The following is a 23,316-nucleotide window of genomic DNA, read 5'->3' as shown; positions in this document are numbered from 1 at the left end:
GTAGTTATCAAAATATTTTTAAAAGTTGTATATTGTAATCAGTGCTTTATTAATGTCTCAAATAATAGGATCAAGCAGCAAGTCTAAAAAAAACTATCATAATTTTGGAGTAGTGATGGGTGTAAAAATTATTTTGAGATATCTGCAGGAATTGTAATGTGATATGAAAAATTCTGTGATTTCTATTAGTGATAAAGTCCCAGGTCCCGCTAAAACTAAGATGTGTTAGCTATATTCCTAATTGAAGGCAGTACTGCATTTCAGTTAAAGGTGAATGATGACAAAGATGTAATTTTTTTCTCATTCAAGTTCACAGACTCCCAAGGATTAATGGACCCCAAGTTCAGAATTCCTGGTCTGGTCTAGAACTATTGAACACAACTAGTACTTATTGGGTGCCCACCATGTGCCATGGCCATATTTAAACCTCTGTCACCTACTGAAGTAGACAGTATTATTGTCTCCATTTTAAAGATGAGAAAACTGAGGTTTAGATAGATAAGTACATTTTCCAGTCATCCATCTACTATGGAGTGGAGCCGGGATTCAATCTTTGGCCATCCAAATTCTCCACCATCTTGCTATGCTTGAGCAGGCATGATACTGATTTCCTATTTCAATATTGATAAGGTGTTTCATTTTCAGCTAACTTAGCAAATGTGAAAAAGAAAACGCTACCCAGCTCTGCTGAGAGGATGATGAAATTGAAATGCCTTCGTATGCTACTGGTGAGAGTGTAAATTACTCCATCTTTTTTGACAGAAACTTGGCCACACATATCAAGAACTTTAAACTTGCTCTAGTAATTTCACTCCTGGGAAGCTACTCTTAGGAAAAGGTCACAGCATAAAGATGCCATATGCAAAGGTGTTCATCTCAGTTTATAGTAAGAAAAATTTCAAAACAAAGTTAAACAATAGGAGAATGGTTAAGTACACTGTTTATATTTACCAGATGGTGTATTAGGCAGGCATTAAAAATTATGGCATTTGAGACTATAATCAAACTTTTGTAATGAGAGCTATAAAGCACCTATTATTTAGCCTAGTGATGATATAGGATAATCTTTTCATGGTGATAATATTTGTAAATGGTAGTAGTTCTGGAAATCTCAATTGCTAAGTTAAGAACTAAAAAACTTCAGAGGACACATTCCTCTACTCCATTCCCTCACAGTGTGAGAGACCAGTGGCTTTTATTCTGCTCTCTGACCTCACTTACTATATCAGAATCATCCTTTTGGAAATACTTGAAGAGTGTTTGGAATAATGATTTACATATTAATGTGCCTAGCATACTGGTTCTAATGCTCCTTTATGTAGGAAACTAAGCTGCCTTTGTTAAATTTGTTTTAATGAGCTGGATTCTTGAGATGTTTCCATTTATAAACGTAACAATTACAAGTATCAAAGCCTGGTTCACTATTGAACATGTGTTATGCTAATCAATGTTTTTCTTTTTGATTTCTGGTCTCCCCACCAACAAAAGTCTGAATGTGTTCCATCATTTGAAGATGTTCAGGCCTGTTCTTCTTCTTTGTAAGAACAAAAGTACGGCCCTCAAGAGCCTGTGCTTTCATTTGGAAGTTTATGAATTGCTTTTTAAAATGTAGTCATTAGTTCCAATTTCTTTCTGTAAAATTTCTTAAACTTTTATACACTTTATGGAGGATTTTCTCACAGGAAGTATTTTTACTTTCCTGAGGCTCCAGGTTCCTGCTGTCTCCTCAGTCCTGTTTATTAAACTCGCTCAGTTGATTTCAGAGTTCATGCGTTCCCTCTCTTTCTCCTCATTTTTCTCTAACTGTGGCTAAATGTTTGTTCAAAGGATCAGGTCCCCTCCAAACTGTGGGCAGGCCTTCATCAGCCGCTGCTGCTGCTGTTGCTCTGCCCACTTGAGCCATGACCCGTGACAGCACATAGCATGTATTTATCAAAATCTTACTTTTTCGCCTCATTATTTAGGTTTTGAGCAGGACTGGGGAAAAGTTTACTTTTGTGCTATTTAGGAAGACTGGGTTTGCTAAAGGAAGACTATAAACAAGATTTCAGCAGAAATGTTGGTTTTGGAAGTAGTTTTAAGACATGTAACAGTTATATCCAAATCGGTTGGATTCTTGCACCTTCAATGTACCTACCTGTTATAGAAACTTAGGGTTATTTAGTTGTAATGTTCGTAATATTTTTGTTATAATTATTACTCTGTATAATGTTATGTATTTTAAAGAAGCTGAGAGAAGAAAGGAAAATAAGTATATATTTATAGAGTTTGTTATATTAACCTTTTTGTTTACCATTTCTGGTTCTTTTCATTTGTTTCTGTGGATTGTAGCTACCAAAGGGTGCTATTTCCTTATTCCAATACAGCTTTGTTTCCACCTAGATCTTTTGTATTGTTAGTGCCAAATAAACTACATTTCTATATGTTTTAGGCCCCAATATATGATTATATACATCATCATTTTATGCACTTCTCTTAAGTCAGTTAAGAGAAATGTTGATGCAAATGATCCATAATCTATAAAAGCAAAATTGGAGTGAGTTTATTATGAGCCAGCCTGAGAGGACTATAGCCTGGGGCCTTCCTTCCTCGAGAAAGGAAGGGCACCGAAGAAGTGGGGTGTACAGAGTGGTTATATACCATCTTGGAACAAAGAGCATGAATCACATATGACAGGAATGCCCCCTTTTTTTTTTTTAACAATAGTCACAAGATTGCTTTGCTGACACAAGGTGAGCATGGCCGGTTGGTAACTAATCCTTAGTTTTTAGGAAGAGATGCTTATCCTTAAGGGAATGCCAATATGGGGGAAGGGGTACATCCTTATCTTTAAGGGCATCATTCTTGTCTTTGGGATATCATAAATGTTTAAAGCAGATAGACAATGCGTGCTCAACAGGCCACGTCAGGCCCTTTTGGAAAAACAAGGTCAGGCCAAATTAGTTTTAAAGTAAATGGCTTCCTCATATGGTCCAATATATCCTATTGCTTTTCATTTGTTCATCATTTTTCCCCTTTTGATCTATAATCTTTCAATAGAAAGCACTGATGATCAAAATATTGTCTCTCAGTGTCAGGGTGGTTGTTGCCTGCCCTGGGTCCATCAAGTCCCTCAGTGCTGGGCTTTTATTTTATTGATTTGCCCAGTTATCCACATTGGGGGGAGATAGACAAGCATAGAGGTATATATTAACAGAGGAAGCATTTCGTAGGTTATATAATTTTTCAATTAACTTTAGATTGTTGTACAAACATTGTATATGTGCTTTTACATGACTCCTCATGATCACATTGTTTACAACTATAGAACAGGTACAGTAACAATCATGACAATTCAATATTTGAAAAGATTAGTTTTAAAATTAGTTCTCTGGCATAGTCTTTATCAGAAAAGGAAATTCATCCGGGGTTGTAAGATTGATCGACCATCTCACGTTGCTAAGAAGTCATTACTCTAGCCTGCATGCCAGTCTTACAGCACTGAGCAAAGAAAGCAGTGATTAGTTTGACTATTATGACTAATACAAGAATTCCAAGGAGTAATAGAAATAGGAATTTCAATCCAGATCACAAAAAGGGAGCCAATACCTGTAGGGAGCCAACCAAATAATCAAGACTGGGTGTAGGTTCACTTAAGATGTTCACCTGCTTTTTTCATGTGCTTTAGGAAACATGACACATTGCAAGATTCATCAGGTGTAAAAGCACAGCATTCAGTTTGAATGATTGTACACATACCACCTTGGAATACAGTTAAAATATCTAAGGCCATTCTATTTTGAAGGACAGCCTTTTTCGCTAACGACATTTCAGTATTTAATAAGGCTATTCCTGCTTGACTATCATTAAGGGTTTGTTGAGTAAATTTAGGCAGGGCTTCTATATGTGATATGACATCTTCTAGCCCCAAGGAAGGAATAAGTATAGCCGCTAGGCCATACCAGTGGAACACTGAATGAGCCCATCTGGCCTTAAAGAGAAGAAGCTTGACAACAGATGTTGTCCCAGGGTGAATCCTTCCCTGCATCCAAGGGAAGCTTAGGGTACAGTGTTTTAGCCATCCAGGCAGTAGCCAAACCCAGAGATTTATTCCACATAACCATTGAGTTCCATTAGGAGCCATCCAATAAATACCTGGCCTTCAAAATCAGTCCTTTCCAAATCAATTACTTTAAGTATGATAGTATTCTGAAAGCCTTAAATAGAATAATATAAAATGGGTATTTGGTTTAAGCATTATGAGAGTTTAAATGAGGAGATACAGGTCTGAAGTCTTGGGACAGCTGTCTACAACAGATGCCATCTTTTTCTCATCCTGGTTTGGAGGTATTTGTCTTGGTCAGTTGAAGTCAGGTGTCAGAAACAGGAGTGGAAATCCACTCAGGCAGAGGAGCCTTTTTTAATGAGAAATGTGAATTCATGAGTTTGTTTTCTTTAATTTTGCAGTACATGGATTGGTTAAAAGTACCTGTTATGGTTCTTTCCAACAGGGCTGCAGAGAGTCTTTTATTTGGTGTCTGTTCCAGTAAAGAAAATCTCCAGGTTGTAGTCCATGATCCTTAAGGTCTTTGTCTCCTGGGAGCTCTCTGTGAAAGGAATCATCTACCAAACTTTCATTTCTTTTAAGCCCTCAATGAGACCTTGACAATAATGTAAGATACCTCCTTTAAGCAAGGTTGGTTCATACATTCCTTCATCTAATTGCATAGGCTGTCCTGTTATTTCAAAAAGAGATAGCCAGTGTTTACCAAAAGGTGTATATCTAATATTGAAAAGTACAAGTGGAAGAGCTTTTGACCATGAGAGGTTAAATGCTTCTTAAAGCTTTGTCAATTGAGTTTTGATTGTACTGTTAGTTAAAATGTTTTATTGTTGGCTAAATTTCAGAGATAGATGTAATTATTTTGTCTGGTGGAATGAATTCCCCAGTCACTGAATAACTCAGTAGGAATTCCCCAAACAGGAATTATCCTTTCCAATAATAATTTACTTAAAGCAGTTGCTCTTCTGCAAGGAAAGGCCTCAACTCAATGTGAGAACATACAGATCGTTACAAGATATGTTTATCCGTGAGATGGTGGCATTTGAACAAAGTCTAATTGCCATACCTCAAAGGGTCCCTTAGGAAGGGGAAAGTGGCTTTGTGACCCATGAAATAGTTTCCCTAGATTATATTTTGGGTGTATAGTGTGAGTATAGGCTTTATGAGCCACTGTGGGAGAAAGTTTACAAAAGTATTGTTTTCTCCATGCAATCATCTTTTCAGGTGCCCAGTGGGTTAGTTTGGTGTATATGCTGGAGCAGTGGCAATTGTGCTCCAATAGGCCCTATGGTTTATTATTATTATTATTATTATTGGGCCCAAACCACATCTATTTGGTGGTGTCAAAAATTCCCCCTTTTTGTTGCCATCTTTGTTTCTCTTCTTCCATAGCAATTTCTTGAGCCTGTAGAAGGAAATTTTTCACTGGGTTAGCAGAGTTAACGGACAGTAGTGGGTGTTCTTGAGGCTGAACAGCATATCCAGCTTGATAATGTCCTTGCTTATCCTTTAAGTAAGACCCATCTGTAAACCAAATTAGATAATAGAATGCAGTCATGGTTGTTTTCCTCTTGTAGTGCTGGAAGCAAGGTAGCAGGATTAAGACAATGAGTAATATTTACCCACAGAGTATAACCTAAGAAGGTGTATCAGCACAATGTGTTCCTGTGTAATTTAGCATACCAAATAAGTCTAATTAGTATCTCCTTCTTTATAGGAAGAGGGAACCAATTTTTTTGAGAAGTCTCACAGGCCCTCTGAAAACTCTCAAAAATTTCAAGTCAAAAGAAAGACTTCATTTAGGATTTGAGTTTTGGGGAGCTTGTCAAACATATCAGAAGGTTTTAAAACACTTGGTCAAACTAGATCAAGGGATTGCTGATCTTGTCACCGTGAAACAAGGGTTGCTGTGAAACAGTGCTTGGTTATCCATTTAACCAAAGTGAGACTCACTCAAAAGTAAAGAAAACCTTTTATAATCTCTTTATCAAGAACAGACTTAAAGTTCAAGAAAATTATCCCCTTTAACAGAGGGAAAACCAAATTTTAATTTTGCACCAGCTTGCTTTTGATATTAAAACTGACTCAAATTGATTTTAATCTTAGCCAACTTGACCATTCATAAAACTCTTTCCTCAGGGTTCCTCTTCCACAAACCTTCTATAATTTTCTTTTTACATTCAGAATTTGTCCTATGCCTTCTTTCTTCCCTCCTAGTACTTTAGGATAAGTTTATCTTTCTTATAAAAACAAAAATATTTCCATTCTTTATACCTTCTTTACTGAAGACATACATCTTACTTTCCTTGAATACAAAGATGTTTTCCTTATTAAATTTTAGTAGCTTTAACCACATATATTAGAATTTTAACCCTTAGAAACCTTAATTTTTTGTGAAAACTAAGAAGTAAGCAATTATAAACTGTCTTATGTTAGCATTCTGTGGCTTGGCAAATTTGTAAATACTGTTTATAATTTCTAGAGAAATGCTAATTCATAGTACAATTTTTAAATAAATTACAAGACATGTTTACTGACAGACCCAAACGTTCTTTTTAGTTTCTTTATAATAACAAGCCAAAAATAGATAAACCTATATTTAATCATTAATGTCTAATATTTTATCTTATTTGGAAATGATCTGGATATTCAAATTTGATCATTACTCACTTAGCAAAACTCTAAGGTTCCAAGTTACCAAAAGGTTTTGAAATTAAGTACATACACCAAAACACATAATTATTGTTAAAAAGTTCGCCTAACACTCGTATCTTTTTCACATGTATTTATTTTACTTGTTTCCATGCTGATAACTCTGAAAATATGTTCATTTTAATCAAAGCAACAATCTTAAATAAGCTTTTATTTACCAAATATTATTTTATATCATGTTAGCTTGAAAGACATTTGGGTTAGTTTCATTACATTTATATAAGTGCTTACTTTAAGCCAACTAAATAAAGCTCTTTAGAAATTATACCATCTGGAGGTAAGATATCACACATATATAATATACATACAGACACACATACATAATAACTCCACACCTGTTGTTTTAAAATAACTGCCATGAATCAGGTACAGTAATATGTGCCTCACTAGTTATGAAAGAATAATTAAATCCAAATTTTGTTTTAAGTTTTTTCTAATATTTGTGGAGAAGACCCTAAAGATGCTAGATTTGGGGATAGAGTACTCTTATGGCTGTTTTTCTTGCCTTTCTCTTCTTTTTTAAATTCAGTCTTAGGAATTAGTGATGGGCTAGAAAACAGTTCTTGGAGAGGGGAGGTGATAAGCCTTTCTGAGATAAAGGAAATGGGTAGAATCTGAAATGCCTCTAGAGCTGCTTTCCAGTTTTGCAAAGGTTTGTAAGTTGATGACCATTGCTCTTAATTTCTCAGAAATTTAGATTGACCTATAATGTCATTTAAGTTACAATCTACCTGTCCAACTACGTCACCCTAATTTGCTTCTTTCCCTCCAGGTGCTTAGTTTTATTTTAACTTAGGGAAGAAGGCCTAAAAAATTCTTACTAAGCTCTAAATATCAGCTTTCAGTTTGGCTGAATTTCTGATCATAAGTTGCTAAATCCTTTCACATATCTTGTCAGGTTTCAGCTGGGACAAGTAGTAACTACCTGGCAGTATTAAACAACTCCATTAATTTTTTAATTTTAGTTTCCTCTTGACTTTTTAAGGGTAGCAGTTTCCCAGAAAATCTGAGTCTCATTAACCCTGGGAGGGGCTCATATTGGGTCCTCCTTCAAAGGTAGCCATGACTTAATAAGTGCACTTTGAAAAGATCTTATCTAATTAGAATGTTCCTTCCAATGGCCAATGTACAAGTTTTGGAGGGTCAAAGGAGCCCCCAAGTGTGGCCACTGTAATTTTAAATTATCCTGGGTTATCTTGCCAGCTGTTTACAGCTATCCCTCTTTTGTTAAGCACTTGCAAGTGTTAACATGAAGCCAGCCGGAGTTCCAAGGGGAGCCTTGCCCATTCAGGAACTGGTAAGCTTTTAGAAGCTCGATTTCTCATTCTTCTCTTAGTTTTGTTTTACTATAAAGTCTGAACAATTTCTAGGGACAGTGTAATGGGTCAGAGTACTATTTGTGAGTATCACTCCCTAAACAAGGTCGTGAGCACCCTCACGTGTCTCAGTTTCTCCCACCAACAATCTAAAACTACTGTGGGAGCTCAGAGTGTATGGATGAGCAACCTTCATTTGTGCATCCCTGGACAAGCTGTCAGTTGCTTAGAGTGAACCATCACAATGGAATTCCCTATGCACATCTGGAGGCTCAACCTCGGACACTCCCACTAGGTTCTCAGTTGCCTGAGAATGACTTACAGCTGGGAGGAGCTGGTGTCCCTTCTCTTCAGAAATGAACAAGTTCAGACTCTCATTTTTCTATCAATCAGTTTCTTCAGACTTGATAAACACAATTCTTTCCAGTTTAAAGCCAAATTGAAAAGATCAGCCTGCCTCCATTCACTCCGAAGTTCCCCATAGGCTCCCCTTACCTAGGAAATCCCCCCTAGGTTTCTCTTTCCTGGGAATGCCCCATAGATTCCTCTTACCTAGGGTAGGTACTGGTACCCCCTTAAGACATCTAGTCTTAAGGCTTGAAACAACTCGTATAAACTCTGGACCATTGACTTAAAATAAGGAGGTCTGGGTTTCAGGAGAACTCACTGGGGTCACCTGAAGAATACAGTGATCCAGGGGACTCAGTGGGCTCCTATTGGTACCAGATGCCGGTTCAGTGTAGATTCCAGTTGGTCTCTGGTGGATTTCTCTGAAATCCTGCTGCAACTACACCAAGAAATATTGACAAAATAATCCATAATCATTCTATAAGTCAAAATTGGGGTGAGTTTATTATGAGCCAGGTTTGAGGGCTATAGCCCGAGGTCTTCCTTCCCCAAGGAAGGAAGGGCACAGAAGAAGTGGGGTATACAGAGTAGTTATATGCCATCTTGGAACAAACAGCATACATCACATATGATAGGAATGTCCCTTTTACAATAGTCACGAGATTGCTTTGCTGGCACAGCAGGTTGGTAATTAATCCTTAGTTTTTAGGAAGAGATGCTTATCCTTAAGGGAATGCCAATATAGAGGAAGGGGTACATCCTTATCTTTAAGGGCATCATTCTTGTCTTTGGAGTATCATAAATGTTTAAAGCAGATGGACAATGCATGCTCAACAGGCCATGTCAGGCCCTTGTGGAAAAACAAGGTCAGGCCAAATTAGTTTTAAAGTAAATGGCTTCCTCATATAGTTCAATATATCCTATTGCTTTTCCTTTATTTGTCAGAAGAAAGAAGAAATTGGCAATTGTATTGTCTCTTATAATTACCTATATAACTACATTTACTGGCACACACTGTTTTTATCATGTGAATTAGAATTACGGTCTGGTGTCACATGCTTTCAGCCTGAAGAACTTCCTTTAGTCTTTTTTTGTAAGACAGGTCTGCTAGGAACAAATTACTTAGTTTTTGTTTATCTGAAAATGTCTTTATTTCACCTTCATTTTTTAAAAGATAGTGTGAAAGATGACCTGAGTGGAGCCATATTAAAATAGGGCCGGAGCAGCCATTTCAGAGGAATTGCCTTGCATGTCTTGTTTTCTTTATCTTCCAAACTGGACCAAACTGCCAGCATTCCAGGAATTCAGTCAGGACAAGAATATCCTGTCCATAAGGACCGATGAAATTGGACTTTGCTCCTGACCAGATAGCCAACCAATCAATGAAGTACCAGTCTAGCCTTTTGCCTCCAACCTCAAGCCAATCAATGAAGTACATATAAACCTAGCCTTACCTCATCTAGCACCAACAAAATCTTCTTTAATACAACTCACCTCATCCTCCCTGTTTCCCATAAAAACTCTAAATCCCTCTCCTGTAAGGGGGACACTATCTGGGTTTCTACCTGAATCTGTGCTCCCCAAATTGCAATTCTTTGATCCCAAATAAGTGCTTTGTCTTGTAAACTTGTTTCTGTTTTTTGTAGGTTGACAATAGTTTTGCTAGATATAAGATTCTTGGTTGACTTTTTTTTCTTTCATCACTTTGACTATGTCATCCTACTACCTTCTGCCCTTCATTGTTTCTTTTTTTTTTAAAGATTTTATTTTTCCTTTTTCTCCCCACAGCCCCCCAGTACATAGTTGTGCAATTTTAGTTGTGAGTCCTTCCAGTTGTGGCATGTGGGATGCCGCCTCAGTGTGGCCTGACGAGCAGTGCCATGTCTGCACCCAGGATCCGAACCAGTGAAACCCCGGGCTGCCGAAGCAGAGCGCACGAACTTAACCACTCAGCCATGGGGCTGGCCCCCCTTCATTTTTTCTGATGAAAAGACAGATATTAATTTTATTGGGATTCCCTTCTGCATAAGACATTTTTCTCTTGCTGCTTTCAAGACTTTGTCTTTCAAATTTTTGACTATGGTGTATCTGGGTGTGGATCTCTTTTGAGTTTTCCTATTTGGATTTCATTTAACTCCTGGGATATGTAGATTCATTTCATCAAATTTGTGAAGTTTTCAGCAATTATTTCTTTGAGTATTTTTCTGTTCCTTTCTCTCCTCTCCTTCTGGGGCTCCCATTATGTGTTGGGTATGTTGGTGCACTTGGTGGTGTCCCACATTTCTTTGAGGCTCTGTTTGTTTTTCTTCATTCTTTTTTCTCTCTCTTCTTCAGATTGCATAATCTCTTGATCTGTCTAATCATATTTATTAATATCTGCTTCCTGCAAAGCAATTTTTACTCAACAAAGTTCACCTGTAGTTAAATTATGAAATAATAAGCCTTTTCCATCTATACTAAAAGAAAGAAAATATGCCTTTATATTGCAGTCCTTCGTTATCAATGGGTTCAAGTTTCCTCTGATTTTGGAGGCAGGTAATGAAATGATGTGGTTTCTGAGACCTTAAACCCTAAAATCTCTGCCAATGAAGTTCAGAGACATACAGATGAGTTCAGCATTTGAAACCAAATTTTTGTCATACATCCATGTGTTGGAGTTTGTGAAATTGAGTGGTTTCCTGTTTTGTGCCTAATAGATTCATAGTCATATTGCACAAGTTGTTGTTCATACTCAGGCATTTTCTCCTTCCCTGTTCCACCAGGTTTTGCCTGCCCAAATCCACAGCTGTGCTTCTGCACCAATTACTTTGTGAAACATTTCTGTTTCTTTTTTCCAGGCATCTAGTGGAAATTATTATTTCATCCCGTACATCGTGACACCATGTGCTGATTATTTTTGCTGTGAGAGCGATGCCCAGAGGCGTGCCTCGGAGTACATGCAGCCCAACTGGGACACCATCCTGGGCCCACTGTGTGTGCCCCTGGTGGACAGGTTTACTAGCCTCCTCAAGGACATCCACGTGACCTCATGGTAATTCCCATCACCTGTCAACAACCCTGGGAGCTTTTCCAGAAATTGCCCTTCACATTCATGGAGGCAATAAACCCTCAAAAGACCACAGTGCCAGAGAATGGGGAACTCTGGCCAATCATTCTTAAGTTATCCTGGAATCCATTATTGTCCCTTACTACCTCACTAAGTTGGGCCACTGAAGTGTATCCAAAACAGAATAAAACTAGAGTTAGGAGGTCAGGGTAAAGCCAGCATCTGGCCCTGACTCCCTGTGTGACCTTGATAAATACTTCTCTGCAGCAGTTTTCTCATCTAGAAAATAAGGTAGTTGTCACGAATTTTTTTCTAATGCTTTCAACTCTGACATTCTGTGTTTCAAGATCATTTCTGAACATGATCCTCCCTCCATCCATTGTTGAGGTGTTAAAATGCCTCAGCAAGGTCATTGTGACCATAAGTTCTTATGCTATCAAAGTCGGGATGCATTGAGTCAAGCTGAAGCCATCCTGACCTCAGGATGTACTGTGATGTGTCCTTTGTACACTTCTGTCGGAGACAATGTGGAATACTGATTCAGAGGTAGACAGGTTTGGGTTGAATCCTGGGTCATGCACTTCCTAGCTGTGTAGTCTTGTAAAAGTCAGCTCACCTCTTTGAGCCTCGGTGCTCAAGAAATCATGCCTTAAAATGTTCTTGTTCTAAAAGTTGAAGGCAGAAAAATGATTCTACTTAACAAAAGGATCCAATTATTTTCCTGGCAACCAATTTAAAGGATTTACTCCTGTAAATGTCACAAGGAGAAGGATTTGTCCTTCCAAAACAAATGAAAATCCGAAGCATTGACCGAACTGACTTATAATGAAATGTAAGGCACCACACGTCCCACTTTGGCCCAAATCGTGGCACCCTGAACTGTGGAGTGTTACTGTTGTAGTACTGGTATGAGGCACACACTTGTTAACAGTCTCTTCTCTTTTTCTGTCAATCACCTCCTCTCTGGACTAGAGTTTCTTCTACAGAATTTAATGGGAAGAGAAGACTAGGAACCCAGATATGTGACTGCATGCCAACATAGAAAGCAAATGAGGGACCTTTTGTGGCACATTTTTGGAAAGCCTCATTCAGTCACACCTTGCTAACTATTGTCTTATTGCGGAATGAACATTTTAGTCAAATTTAGGGCGAAAGCTCTACCAATATCATGTTTTCAGGTCTGACAAGGAAGTAGGCTAGCTTGAGTCTGTCAGGTAAAGCCAGATCTTTGCAAGAAATGGACTCAAGTTTGTTTCTCATTCAATGTGTGTGTATATCAGTAGGAAAACTGGCTTAATTTCAAAGGGCTTGAAATACCCCTTGGTTGATTCCACCCCTTGAACTGGCAGATACCTGGCAATGGTTAGTGAGAGAATAAATGGTACTTACGGTTTCAAACATCTATAACAGGGTTGGCAGATAAATTTTTAGCTAGGTGCCAACTCTGATAAACTGATACAGGCTGCCTGGAGCCCTGTGCTGAAAAGGAGTTTGATGCCATTTCTAAGTTCACATCAGTTAGCAACATCTTCCCTGGTTTCCAGTGGCAGAAATGGCTGCATGTTTATTACATATATGCTGTCCCCAAGCCGTACTCAATTCAGTGTTTTGTTTATGTACTTACAAGTTACCATTCTTATTAGGTTTTTTAGTTTATTAAAACTATTTTTCAGAATTGCCCTTGAAAACAAGGCTAAACTAAAGTATACAATTTTACTTGTCAGGCTAAACTAATAACACTTTAATTGCTTTGATGCCTTTATAGTCCACCAAATGGACAACGGCTGTCACCCAACTTACTCATTAAATTAATGATAGAATTTTAAACAATGGCGGAACCTGCTAATTTGCTCATCATTGGGGTGATAAGCAATAGACAAATAAAGAAATAAAAAAGCAATGTGCTGATATTTTTATATCAGAGTGCTTTCTGTGGGGCATCACTTCATTCTTTCAATGTTAATCAAAATGTTATAAGCATTGGATTGTAGACACATTTATTTGGCATCGTTTTATAATTATTAAGAGTAGGTAACATTTGTTCTTATGTGTTGTTTCTCTTTCTGTGCAGACCATTGTTTAATTGAGCCTCACTCTTTTTTAGTAAATAGCCTAATTTTACTGTATACAGTTAAATCATTTCAGCTGCTTAATGGGTTGACAGTGTTCCTGCTTGGTAAAGCCCAGTCTCCATAAACAAAGTTACTTGGGAAGTAGACGACATATTTAAATCAGTCTGTGGTCATTGTAAGTTGGCCTCCATATACCAAATTAGATCTTTTTTTAAAATTTTTAAAAAATTTTTTGAGGAAGATTAGCCCTGAGCTAACTACTGCCGCCAATCCTCCTCTTTTAGCTGAGGAAGACTGGCCCTGAGCTAACATCCGTGCCCATCTTCCTCTACTTTATACGTGGGATGCCTGCCACAGCATGGCTTGTCAAACGGCGCCATGTCTGCACCTGGGATCCGAACCAGCAAACCCTGGGCCATGGAAGTGGAACGTGCGCACTTAGCTGCTGCGCCACTGGGCCAGCCCCAAAGATAATTTTTAAAGATTTTAAACCAAGTACAAGATACTAGCATTGGTTCTTTGAGAGGCTGTGGTGAGACATTCTAGTGTGGTTTTAAACTGCTTTAAATATTTTTATACATCCCTATTATTAGCTAGATGCCCACATGAGGGAAGCTTTACGTTTTACTTTAGAAAAGCCTTCTGACGGTCAGACATGACAGGGAGAGTGGGGAGTGGGAGGCAGACGTGGTCTGTAGGCTTACAGGCCCGGCTTCCTGGATTGCTTGTGGACACATCCAGTTTCCGGCTCTCACCCAACCAGAAAAAGCTTCATGATTACTAGCTGGGGACACCTGCTGGATTCATTTTAAAGAAGTTCTCATTTTACTGTGTTTCTTGGCTTTTGGAGTTTTGTTTGACTTTGTGATAATCTGATCTTAGTGGGGGCAATAACTGTTCAGGTAAGGAAACTTCTTGCCCTCTGTGTGTTTGAAAATACCAGAGGAAGTGGGGTGGGGTAGGGTGGCTAGCAAGTCCTATGTGTCATCCAAATACAGATGGGGCCAATTTTGAAAATACTGTAATGAAGTGATTTTTCTTTGTTATTGTTTAGTGGTTAGTTTCTGCAAAATGTGACTAACCAGTAGGATGTGTCTCCCATTTGCTGGCTGAGGTCTGGGCGAGGCCCCTGTGTGTTAGCCTGAGTTCTGTCAGTGAGAACCAGGTTTGTTATGGCTGCTAAAGGAAACAGAGTCCTGGATGTGTGTAGATATGACTGGAGATTTTCATGTTTCCCTCTCCAGTGCTTATTACAAAGAAACCTTGCTAAATGACATCCGGAGAGCCAGAGACAAATACCAAGGTGATGAGCTGGCGAAGGAGCTGGCCCGGATCAAACTCCGCATGGATAATACTGAAGTTCTGACCTCAGACATCATCATTAATTTACTGCTGTCCTACCGCGATATCCAGGTATGAAATACACTTTACTGAGGCTGACACATGCCGAGTTCTTCCTTGGCATGAGGAATTCCTCATGTAAGTACTCTTACACTAGGATGGTTAGGTAGCTGTTGTAGAGACAAATAGGTATGTGGCTAGGTCATAGGTCACCTAGCATATCTGCTATGGTGGAAATAGGGCCACTCCAATGATAACTCATGTACAGTACTGCTCAATAAAGGAACTCAGAATTTCACAGTTTATATGCATTTTATGCAAGGCATTCTTCCAAGCCTTTGCAAATCCTAACTTATTTAATCCTCTTCACAAGCTTATGGGATATTTACTCTGATTGTCTCCGTTTTACAAATGAGGAAACTGAGGCACAGTGAAGTTAAGTAACTTGCCTAAGGGCGCACAGCACTTGGCAAAGTCAGGATTCAAACTGAGATGACTGGCTCAGTTGTCCTTAACTCCTCTACTGTGATGCTTCCTTTAGGCTTTTGTCACTTCCTTCTTTGTTTACCACCACCCATCACTGACAGGGAGGGCAGGGGCAGCAGAGGCATGTCCAGGACCCAGGGAATGTAGATGTTTATTCTAAGACAAGCATCAGAGGCTTCTGGAGAGTTCTTGAGACAGGATTTGTGGGATGTGGTACCATGAAGGAAATCAGCATTTCCTTCCTCCAATTTTAGTGCCAGTGAGCCATTTCTAAGGACGTCTTGCCTTCCTTCCCTTTGGAGGAACACAGGGCAGTGCACTTTACCTGCAGGATTCTACAAAGCCATATTGGAGGTTGTTGGCCACTGGTTGTTAAATCTAATGAGAGAGGCATCCATTTATGACCTGAACCAAGAACAGAGTCAGCCACTAAGAAACTCATGCCCGTAGTGATAAACAGATGCATCTAATTGATTTTAATAGCAGATGCTAGTAGGGATTATGATGATGATTAAATCATGCCCCATGGGACAGAGAATGGGAATGGCTTTTCTTGAAGTCTTTCTTCCCTTGAGCTGTTGGCTTCCTTCTGTCCTTGCCTTCATGCATCTCTCCTTTTTATAATCTTCCGTCAGTGGATCTCTGAGACTCAAAGGTGAGCCAGAAGCTTCTTGGAACATGCTGCCTTCTCTTTCCTTGGGCAGCAGCATCAAGGTGCAGAGCCATAAAACAGGCATGGGATTTTGGTGGGAAGTCATCCTCCACTAACTGTGGCCGGCTGTCAGCGAGTTGGCCATTGACGATGATTCTAAGCCTGGCTGAAAGGGTAGCAGATGGCACTGCTCACAGGGGATCCAGCTGAGACAAACATGGCAACAATTTTTCCCTGGGTAATTATGCGGTTTAGAACAGTGATTCTCAACCGGGGGACATGTGGTAGTGTCTGGAAACATTTTGGTTGTCACAACTAAGGGGGAGGGGGAGGTGCTACTGGCATCTAGTGGGTTGAGGCCAGGGATGCTGTTTAACATCCTACAGTGCACAGGACAACCGCATAACAGAGAACGATCCAGTCCAAAAATGTTAGTAGTGCTGATGTTGAGAAGCCCTGGTTTGGATTAATTTGATTATTTCTGGCAAAATAGGAAAGACTGGGATGTTTCCTCCCTCTACATGGCAAGTGACTGTAAGATTCCTTGTATGTCTATGTCCAGCTCATTTTAATTCAACGCTTTGCTGGTGGTGGTAACTCTCTTGCGCTCAAAACGTGGTAGCTGTTTCCTGGCTGCTGGGCTCATTTGCTTTCTTTTGTTGCCTTTGAATCTAACCTCCTTCCCTTGATCCTTTTGTGGCCTCTGAGAGCAGGGCTTCTTTCTCTGTCTTCTCTCTCATCCATCTTTTTTCTTATCTTATGGTCTTATTTCTGTTCTATTAAGGGCTACAAATACCTTCTCTAAATGCTGTCTGTAGGGAAAGGCTTGTATTTAAATGCTGAGGCTGTCTCATATTTACAACTGTTCAGAAAAATCTTTGAAGAGCTGTGTTTCCTCTCTTTCTCACCTTGGGACCTCTTGCCAACAGGACTATGACGCAATGGTGAAGCTGGTAGAAACACTGGAAATGCTGCCTACGTGTGATTTGGCTGACCAGCATAATATTAAATTCCACTATGCTTTTGCACTGAATAGGTAAGAATGATAATGTCCATACAGGGTTTTGAAACACACTGTCTGTTAAATTCTGCTTCTTTCTTTCATTCAACCGTCATTGAGTAGGAGCCAGATCATGTGCTAAATGCCAAGGTTAAGAAAATGGGCAAAGTATGGTCTTCGTTTTTGGAGATTTTGTCTTTGGAACATATATTGTACCTGTGAGGTCATACATGTAACTAAATCCCTAAGAAGCTTCTGTGGGGTCTTCTGGGCTGGGTTTTGAAGGCTCATGAGTAAGAATTGCCTCATGAGCAGAAGAGTGTGTGGGATGGAGATGTAAAAAGGCCATTCCACTTGGCCAGAAGTGTGAGCACAGAGGTCTGCATGTGCAATGTGCCCTCAGGGAACATTCAGTGTGACTAGAACACAAGATGCTAGTGAAGCAAATACATGCAGTGAAACCAAGCATGGAGGATGGGACCATGTCTTGAAAGGACCTTGTGTACATGAATAAGGAGTTGATAGTATCTTGTAGACTGTGGGCGACTAGTTTAAGCAACAGGGTTAACACTGAATGATAGGAATGAGGGTGCTATCTTTATGTACTAGTATAATCTGAACTTTGGAATACAAATTACCAGGCTAGGTAGAGTATATGAGACTTGGAAATTCCTGCCTGGAGATCATCAGCCTTAAAAGCTTATGTGCTAGGGGTATTAGCTAAGATGCTTTAACAAGGAGACCCCAAATGCAATGGTTCAAATAAGACTGACATTTCTCTTTCACATAGCAGTCTAGAGGTGAGGGGACCAGGCTGGTGGCATAGTACTGCTCCAGGGGTTGTCCAGGGACCGACCTTCTGACCATTTTGTAGCTCTTTTATTCCTGAGAGTGTTGTCCTCTCCTTCTAGTTGAAGCTAGGTCACTACTACTAACCAGTAGGACGTGTCTCCCATTTGCTGGGTCAGGTCTGTGCTTCTAGCCTATGGAAAGGGGGAAAGAGTGGAAGCTCAGGGCAGGCAATTACTTTTAAAACGAGTAGAATTTGCACATGTCATTTCTACTCACATTCCATTGGTGAGAGCATAGTCATATGACCCCATCTGGCTGTAAGGGAAGCTGGGAAATGTAGTCTGTAGCTGGGCAGCCATGGGCCCATCCATAATCAGCTACTGTGGATTGGGAGGATAACTAGGAGTTTGCCACATTCAACCTCACAATATTCCAGAGGCCTAGATGTCTTAGTCCTCCAGTCTCCCTTCCTCCCCTGATGAGATGCAGGAAGAGGAGCAGCACTAGGTGAATATGGTGAGAACCATACCCAAATGCACTTCCCACTGGTCCTCTTCTGGAGCCAGGAATTGGTCACATTGAATAATACAGCAAAAAACCCTGGGAGGGTATTCAAATTTGGCATGAGCGCCAAAGAGTTCTGGCACCTCCTCATCAACCTTCCATGGCCAACATCTTCCACAGGGAATGAATAAAGTGAGGGTTGGAGGTGACCTGACTTAGGGGACTCTTGTGTCTGGTTTCTCAGAGGCATTGCTTTGCTTTTAGCAGCTGGGTTAGGCTACAGATTGTGGACATGCCACTGGCAGCATCTGCAGGACAGCAGCGACACCAAAGCCCACAGCTTCAGGAGTTTGTAACACCTAAGAGGTCACAGCTCTCTCTTTTTTATATTGAAGTAAAATGTGCAGGCAGTGAAATGCATAGATCTTAAGTATACAATTCGATGAGTTTTGATAGATGAATATACACATGGAAACAACACCTCTGTCGAGATATAAAACATTTCCATCACCCCAGAACGTTCCTTTGTGTCCCTTTGCAGGCAATCCCCACCCCTCCGTAGGCAACCACTGTTGCAACCTCTGTCTCCATAGGTTAGTTTTTTCTGTCTTTGAACTTCATATAAATGGAATCACACAGTATGTATTTCTTTCGTGTCTAGCATCGTGTTTGTGAGATTCACCATGCCCTTGGATGTATCAGTGGTTCATTCCCTCTCGTTGCTGTGGAGTATTCCATTGTATGGATATGCCACAATTGATGTAACCATTTTACTGCTGATAGACCTTTAGGTGGTTTCCAGTTTGGGGATACTAAGGACAGTATTGCTATGAACATCCTTGTGCATAATTTTTGTGCACATATGGACACATTTCTGTTGGGTATACAGCATATGCGTGTGTCCTGCTGTAGCAGACACTGGCTAACAGTGACAGTCAGGCTTCTGATTCCTTTTTTGGGGGAGCCTTCATGGTCTCTGTGAAAATGTGCCTGTTCTCTCCCCAGTGGTCTCTAAACTCAGCATCGCGAGGCGGGGAACATTGGTAAGGCATCTTTGTTAAGCCTGAAAAAAAAAGTCCTGTAACTCTGTTCCCCCCAGGAGTAATGGATTCCTCTTTTATTTATACTTAATTATACTTGATTGATCCTTGATTTATAAGAATTAAATGAGTTATCACTGGTGAAGTTCCTGGAAGAATGCCTGGCATACCGTAAGTGCTATAAAAAAAGTGGTCTGTTAAATAAAAACCAAGAAGGCCATTTAAGTCACTCACCACCCTGTCTTTTCCCAGACAGAGTAGAGGTAACTCTTGTCAAACAGAGTGAAACAATCTAATTACCATCCACTCAGAGTAATAAAAGAGTAAAACAAGTTTTGAAATGGAAAATAAGTATCTAATGGGTGTGGCAGGATGAAATGATCCTGGGGCGAATGAGTTTCCAATTTGGAAGCGGAGTGGCTGGGATCGAGCACCAGAGAGCCACTTTCTCTCTGCTGGGTCTTTTCCTTCTGGTCTGATTGTGCCCTCTCAGACAGTGGCTTGTGTTGTAGGCCAGGCAGGGTCCTCAGTGCCGAGAACCTCATTTCCTCCAGTCAACTAGGGGTTTCCTCTAGAATTGCAGTGGTTGCTTCACTTATGCACGTGCTCCAATCCTGAATTTCACATTTTCGCTTTCAGTAGAACTTGGCCAGCTGTCACCATAGTCGCAGTAGGGTTTGGCATTAGGCACAGTTTTGAGGACATTTATGGAGTTACCTTGTGTCTATAAAGGAGAGAATTGTGATAGACAAATAATGAATTTTTCTGCGTTGCAGTTGACTTTTAACTCTTAGGACGTGGAGCGAATCATAGTCGTGAATTAGTTACTAAAGGTTGGTAGTAATGAATAATGTTTGACCCTCAGATGGCAAGGGCTCCCTGTTACTGGCCCTTGCCGATTGGCTTGAGCCGGCTGCTTTCCCTGGTAGCTTCCGCTGTCCTGCGTTCAGAAGCCCATTCAAAGCGACTTCAAGTTTCCACTGAGCAGTTAAACTGCTTGCCTCTCAATGGGAGAATTCTTTACGAGCAATTTTTATTTGCTGTTCTTTTTACAGACAGGACTTTATTAGGTATGCTAATACAGCCAGAAGATTCTGTCTAGGGATCCAGGCAGCAGGATGGTCTGGAAGAAGAAGAACAGAGTCACAGTCCTAGGTTAAAAACAGCAAAACTTGCCTGTCACAAAGTAGGAGTGTACTCATATCCTATTCCCTGCATCTTTGGGTCAAGACTGCTAACTCTGGCAAAATTTAACTCATTGAATTACTCAGCAAGTGAAGGGAGACTGAATGCATGACACATTTATTGGAATCTCTGATGTGGCACTCTATAAATAAGGTAAGGCGAGTGATAGAGAGAGGAAGATGCTCTGTGAACCTTCAAACGTGTGCCGGGAGCAGAGACGATATGAGATGAGTGATACTGAATTCAGCCCACACCCTGCAGGCTTGTTCCAGACCCTACAGCTCTCACCTCATCCTCAGCCTCTGGGCTACCCAGGCAGTCATTGCTCAGGTGGAGGGACGCATGTTCCCAGGAGGGCTGTATGGGCCCCTTGTCTCTGTAATAACCGCCAGCCTCCTTTTCTCTGTCTCTTCTGTTTACGTTCCCTGTTCAATCTCACCATCTTAATTTATATGTTTATATATAAATAGTGATTCTTTGCTACGTGTCTGTCAAAAGTAGAAAAATGATGACATCTCCCCACTTTTATAGTGCATTTTTCTCCAGGTACCTAAAAGCATGTTGCAAAAGAAGGACACATATTGGTGGTGATTGTTTTCCTGGTGGTGAAGAGAACCACAAAATCTGTGAACTTAGATGGAATCATCTAGTCCAAGTCCTTTATTTTAGAGAAGGGGAGGAAGAAAGTAAGTCAAAGGCCCAAAATATAACAGCTGTTCGGTAAGAGATCTGGGACCGGCACTGGGGAGTTTTAGCACAGGGCTCTGCGTACACTGGTTTAATAATATCCTGGCATAATCAGTAAAGCTCTTCCCAGAAAGCTTTTATTTTGTCTGCCTGAAGGACAACCCAGACAAGCCATGGGCCTCATGGAATTGTAGGGCCGTCCTTTTATATATCCTGCTTTGTCGTATATGATGAGAACATTAGATGGTAGATGAATATTAAAGCCACTTTCATCAAATGTACTTTTTATACGAAAAAGCTAATTGCATTTTTTTCTGAGAAATGGACCATCTCTTTATCTTAGTAATGGCCTTGCTAATAAGACATGTTTTCCTTTTGAAAAATATTTATCCAAAGGACTTACCACTTCCATCTGTCCTTGTTCCTCCCCAGTGGCCTCCTTGAACCTGCAATATCTTCCTTTTCTGTCTACTTCCTGCCCGGTTCCTTCTGTTTTGTTCCTCCTTCATTTGCTGACTTATTTATGTGTTAGTGGAAGGGCTTTGTGCTTAAGGAGGAGAGAGCTCATGGGAGGTGACTAAAGTTAATGAGTGATTAAAAAATATAATCACGTGTGTATGTAGCATGCGCACATACACACAGGTATACAGACAAGCGAACTTGTTCTCTTCAAACTAATTGAGCTACAATGCGCTGCATTTATTTTGACAATGCTGCCATTATTCAGAATATCATGGTGTCACTGAGGAAGAAGGGATTTTTTTTCTTAGGAATTGACTTAAGAGCCAGCTTACATGGCACATGGGAAATCAGTATCATTACTGGGGGCTTTGAAGGCAAACAGATTTGGGTTGAATTCCGGCTCCTATACTTAAGTGTTATGGCTGTGGTCAAGCCGCTAAATCTCCTGAAGCCTTAGCTCCTCATACATAAAATGGGATACTACCATCTACTATGTGGTGAGTATTACTTGGAGTTCTCCTGGCACGAAGCAGGTGCTTGGCTGTGGCTGTGACTATTACCATGTAGCTTGCTTACTCATATTTTTACTAAGTTTGGGAAAGAACTTTTGACCCTTTCCAAATATCAAAACTGCTAGCAAAGTAGAGATTTGCCATCACAGTAGATATTTAAAAGGAAGACATTTCATAAAGAAAAGTTGATAAAAGTGCTGTTAGCATGAGAACATGTCTGGGGTAAGTATATGGTCCTCTGAGGTGACCATTTTGAATGGGACAGGGTTTATTGAATGTAGATATTTGTAGAAAAAAAAGAATAGTGTGTTTGATAAAATTCAGAGTTTATTACTTTATAGCAGGTTTGTCAACCTGGCACTATTGACATCTGGAGCCGAATAATTCTCTGTGGTGGATGCTGTCTTATGTATTATGGGATGTTTAGCAACATCCCTGGCCTCTACCCAGTAAATGCTAGTAGCATCCCCCACCCCAGTCATGACCATCAAAAGTGTCTCCAGACATTGCCAAATGTCCCATACGGGACAAAACAGCCTTATTTGAGACTACTGCTTTATCATGAGGCATTCTGGGGTGTAAAAAGAGCACATGCTGTGATGTTTGAATCACTTACCAGCAATATGATGTTGACTGTTAAACTCCTTCAGCCTGAGTTTGCTCATCTGTAAACCGGGATGGTGATGCCTGTGCTGAGGATTAAATAAGATACACTATTTGCAAATGGCCCGCACAGCCTTGGCAGCTAGAAGGCAGTTAACAAAAGTTCAGTTCCTCCTCCATTTATCCCCCTGCTTTCACTTCTTAATTCAAATGGGGTGGTTACCTGGTGCCATATAAAAAGAATCTCTATCAAAATTCCAATGGCATTTTCCACAGAAATAGAAAAAACAATCCTAAAATTTGTATAGAACCACACAAGACCCCAAATAGCCAAAGCAGTCTTGAGAAAGAAAAACGAAGCTGGAGGTATCACACTTCCTGGTTTCAAAGTATATTACAAACTATAGTAATCAAAACAGTATGGTATTGGCATAAACACAGACACAGAGACCAACAGAACAGAATCGAGAGCCCAGAAATAAACCCATGTTTATACAGTCAACTAATCTTTGACAG

At 40.0% G+C, this 23,316-nt stretch overlaps 1 protein-coding gene across 1 annotated transcript in view; it reads left to right on the top strand.

Annotated features, from left to right (window-relative positions):
* MAP3K15 (mitogen-activated protein kinase kinase kinase 15) overlaps window positions 1–23,316 on the top strand; it is a 123,153-nt gene that overhangs the window by 31,865 nt on the left and 67,972 nt on the right. The window contains exons 4-6 of the mRNA XM_070604218.1: window positions 11,256–11,449; window positions 14,781–14,949; window positions 16,945–17,051. Coding sequence (XP_070460319.1) covers window positions 11,256–11,449; window positions 14,781–14,949; window positions 16,945–17,051 — 470 coding nt within the window. The remainder of the gene's footprint in view (window positions 1–11,255; window positions 11,450–14,780; window positions 14,950–16,944; window positions 17,052–23,316) is intronic.

The sequence above is a fragment of the Equus przewalskii genome, chromosome X (genome assembly GCF_037783145.1).
Source record: "Equus przewalskii isolate Varuska chromosome X, EquPr2, whole genome shotgun sequence".
NCBI lineage: Eukaryota > Metazoa > Chordata > Mammalia > Perissodactyla > Equidae > Equus > Equus przewalskii.
The sequence above is the reverse complement of the archived record's forward strand: the minus strand, read 5'-3'. Positions and strand labels throughout refer to the sequence as shown.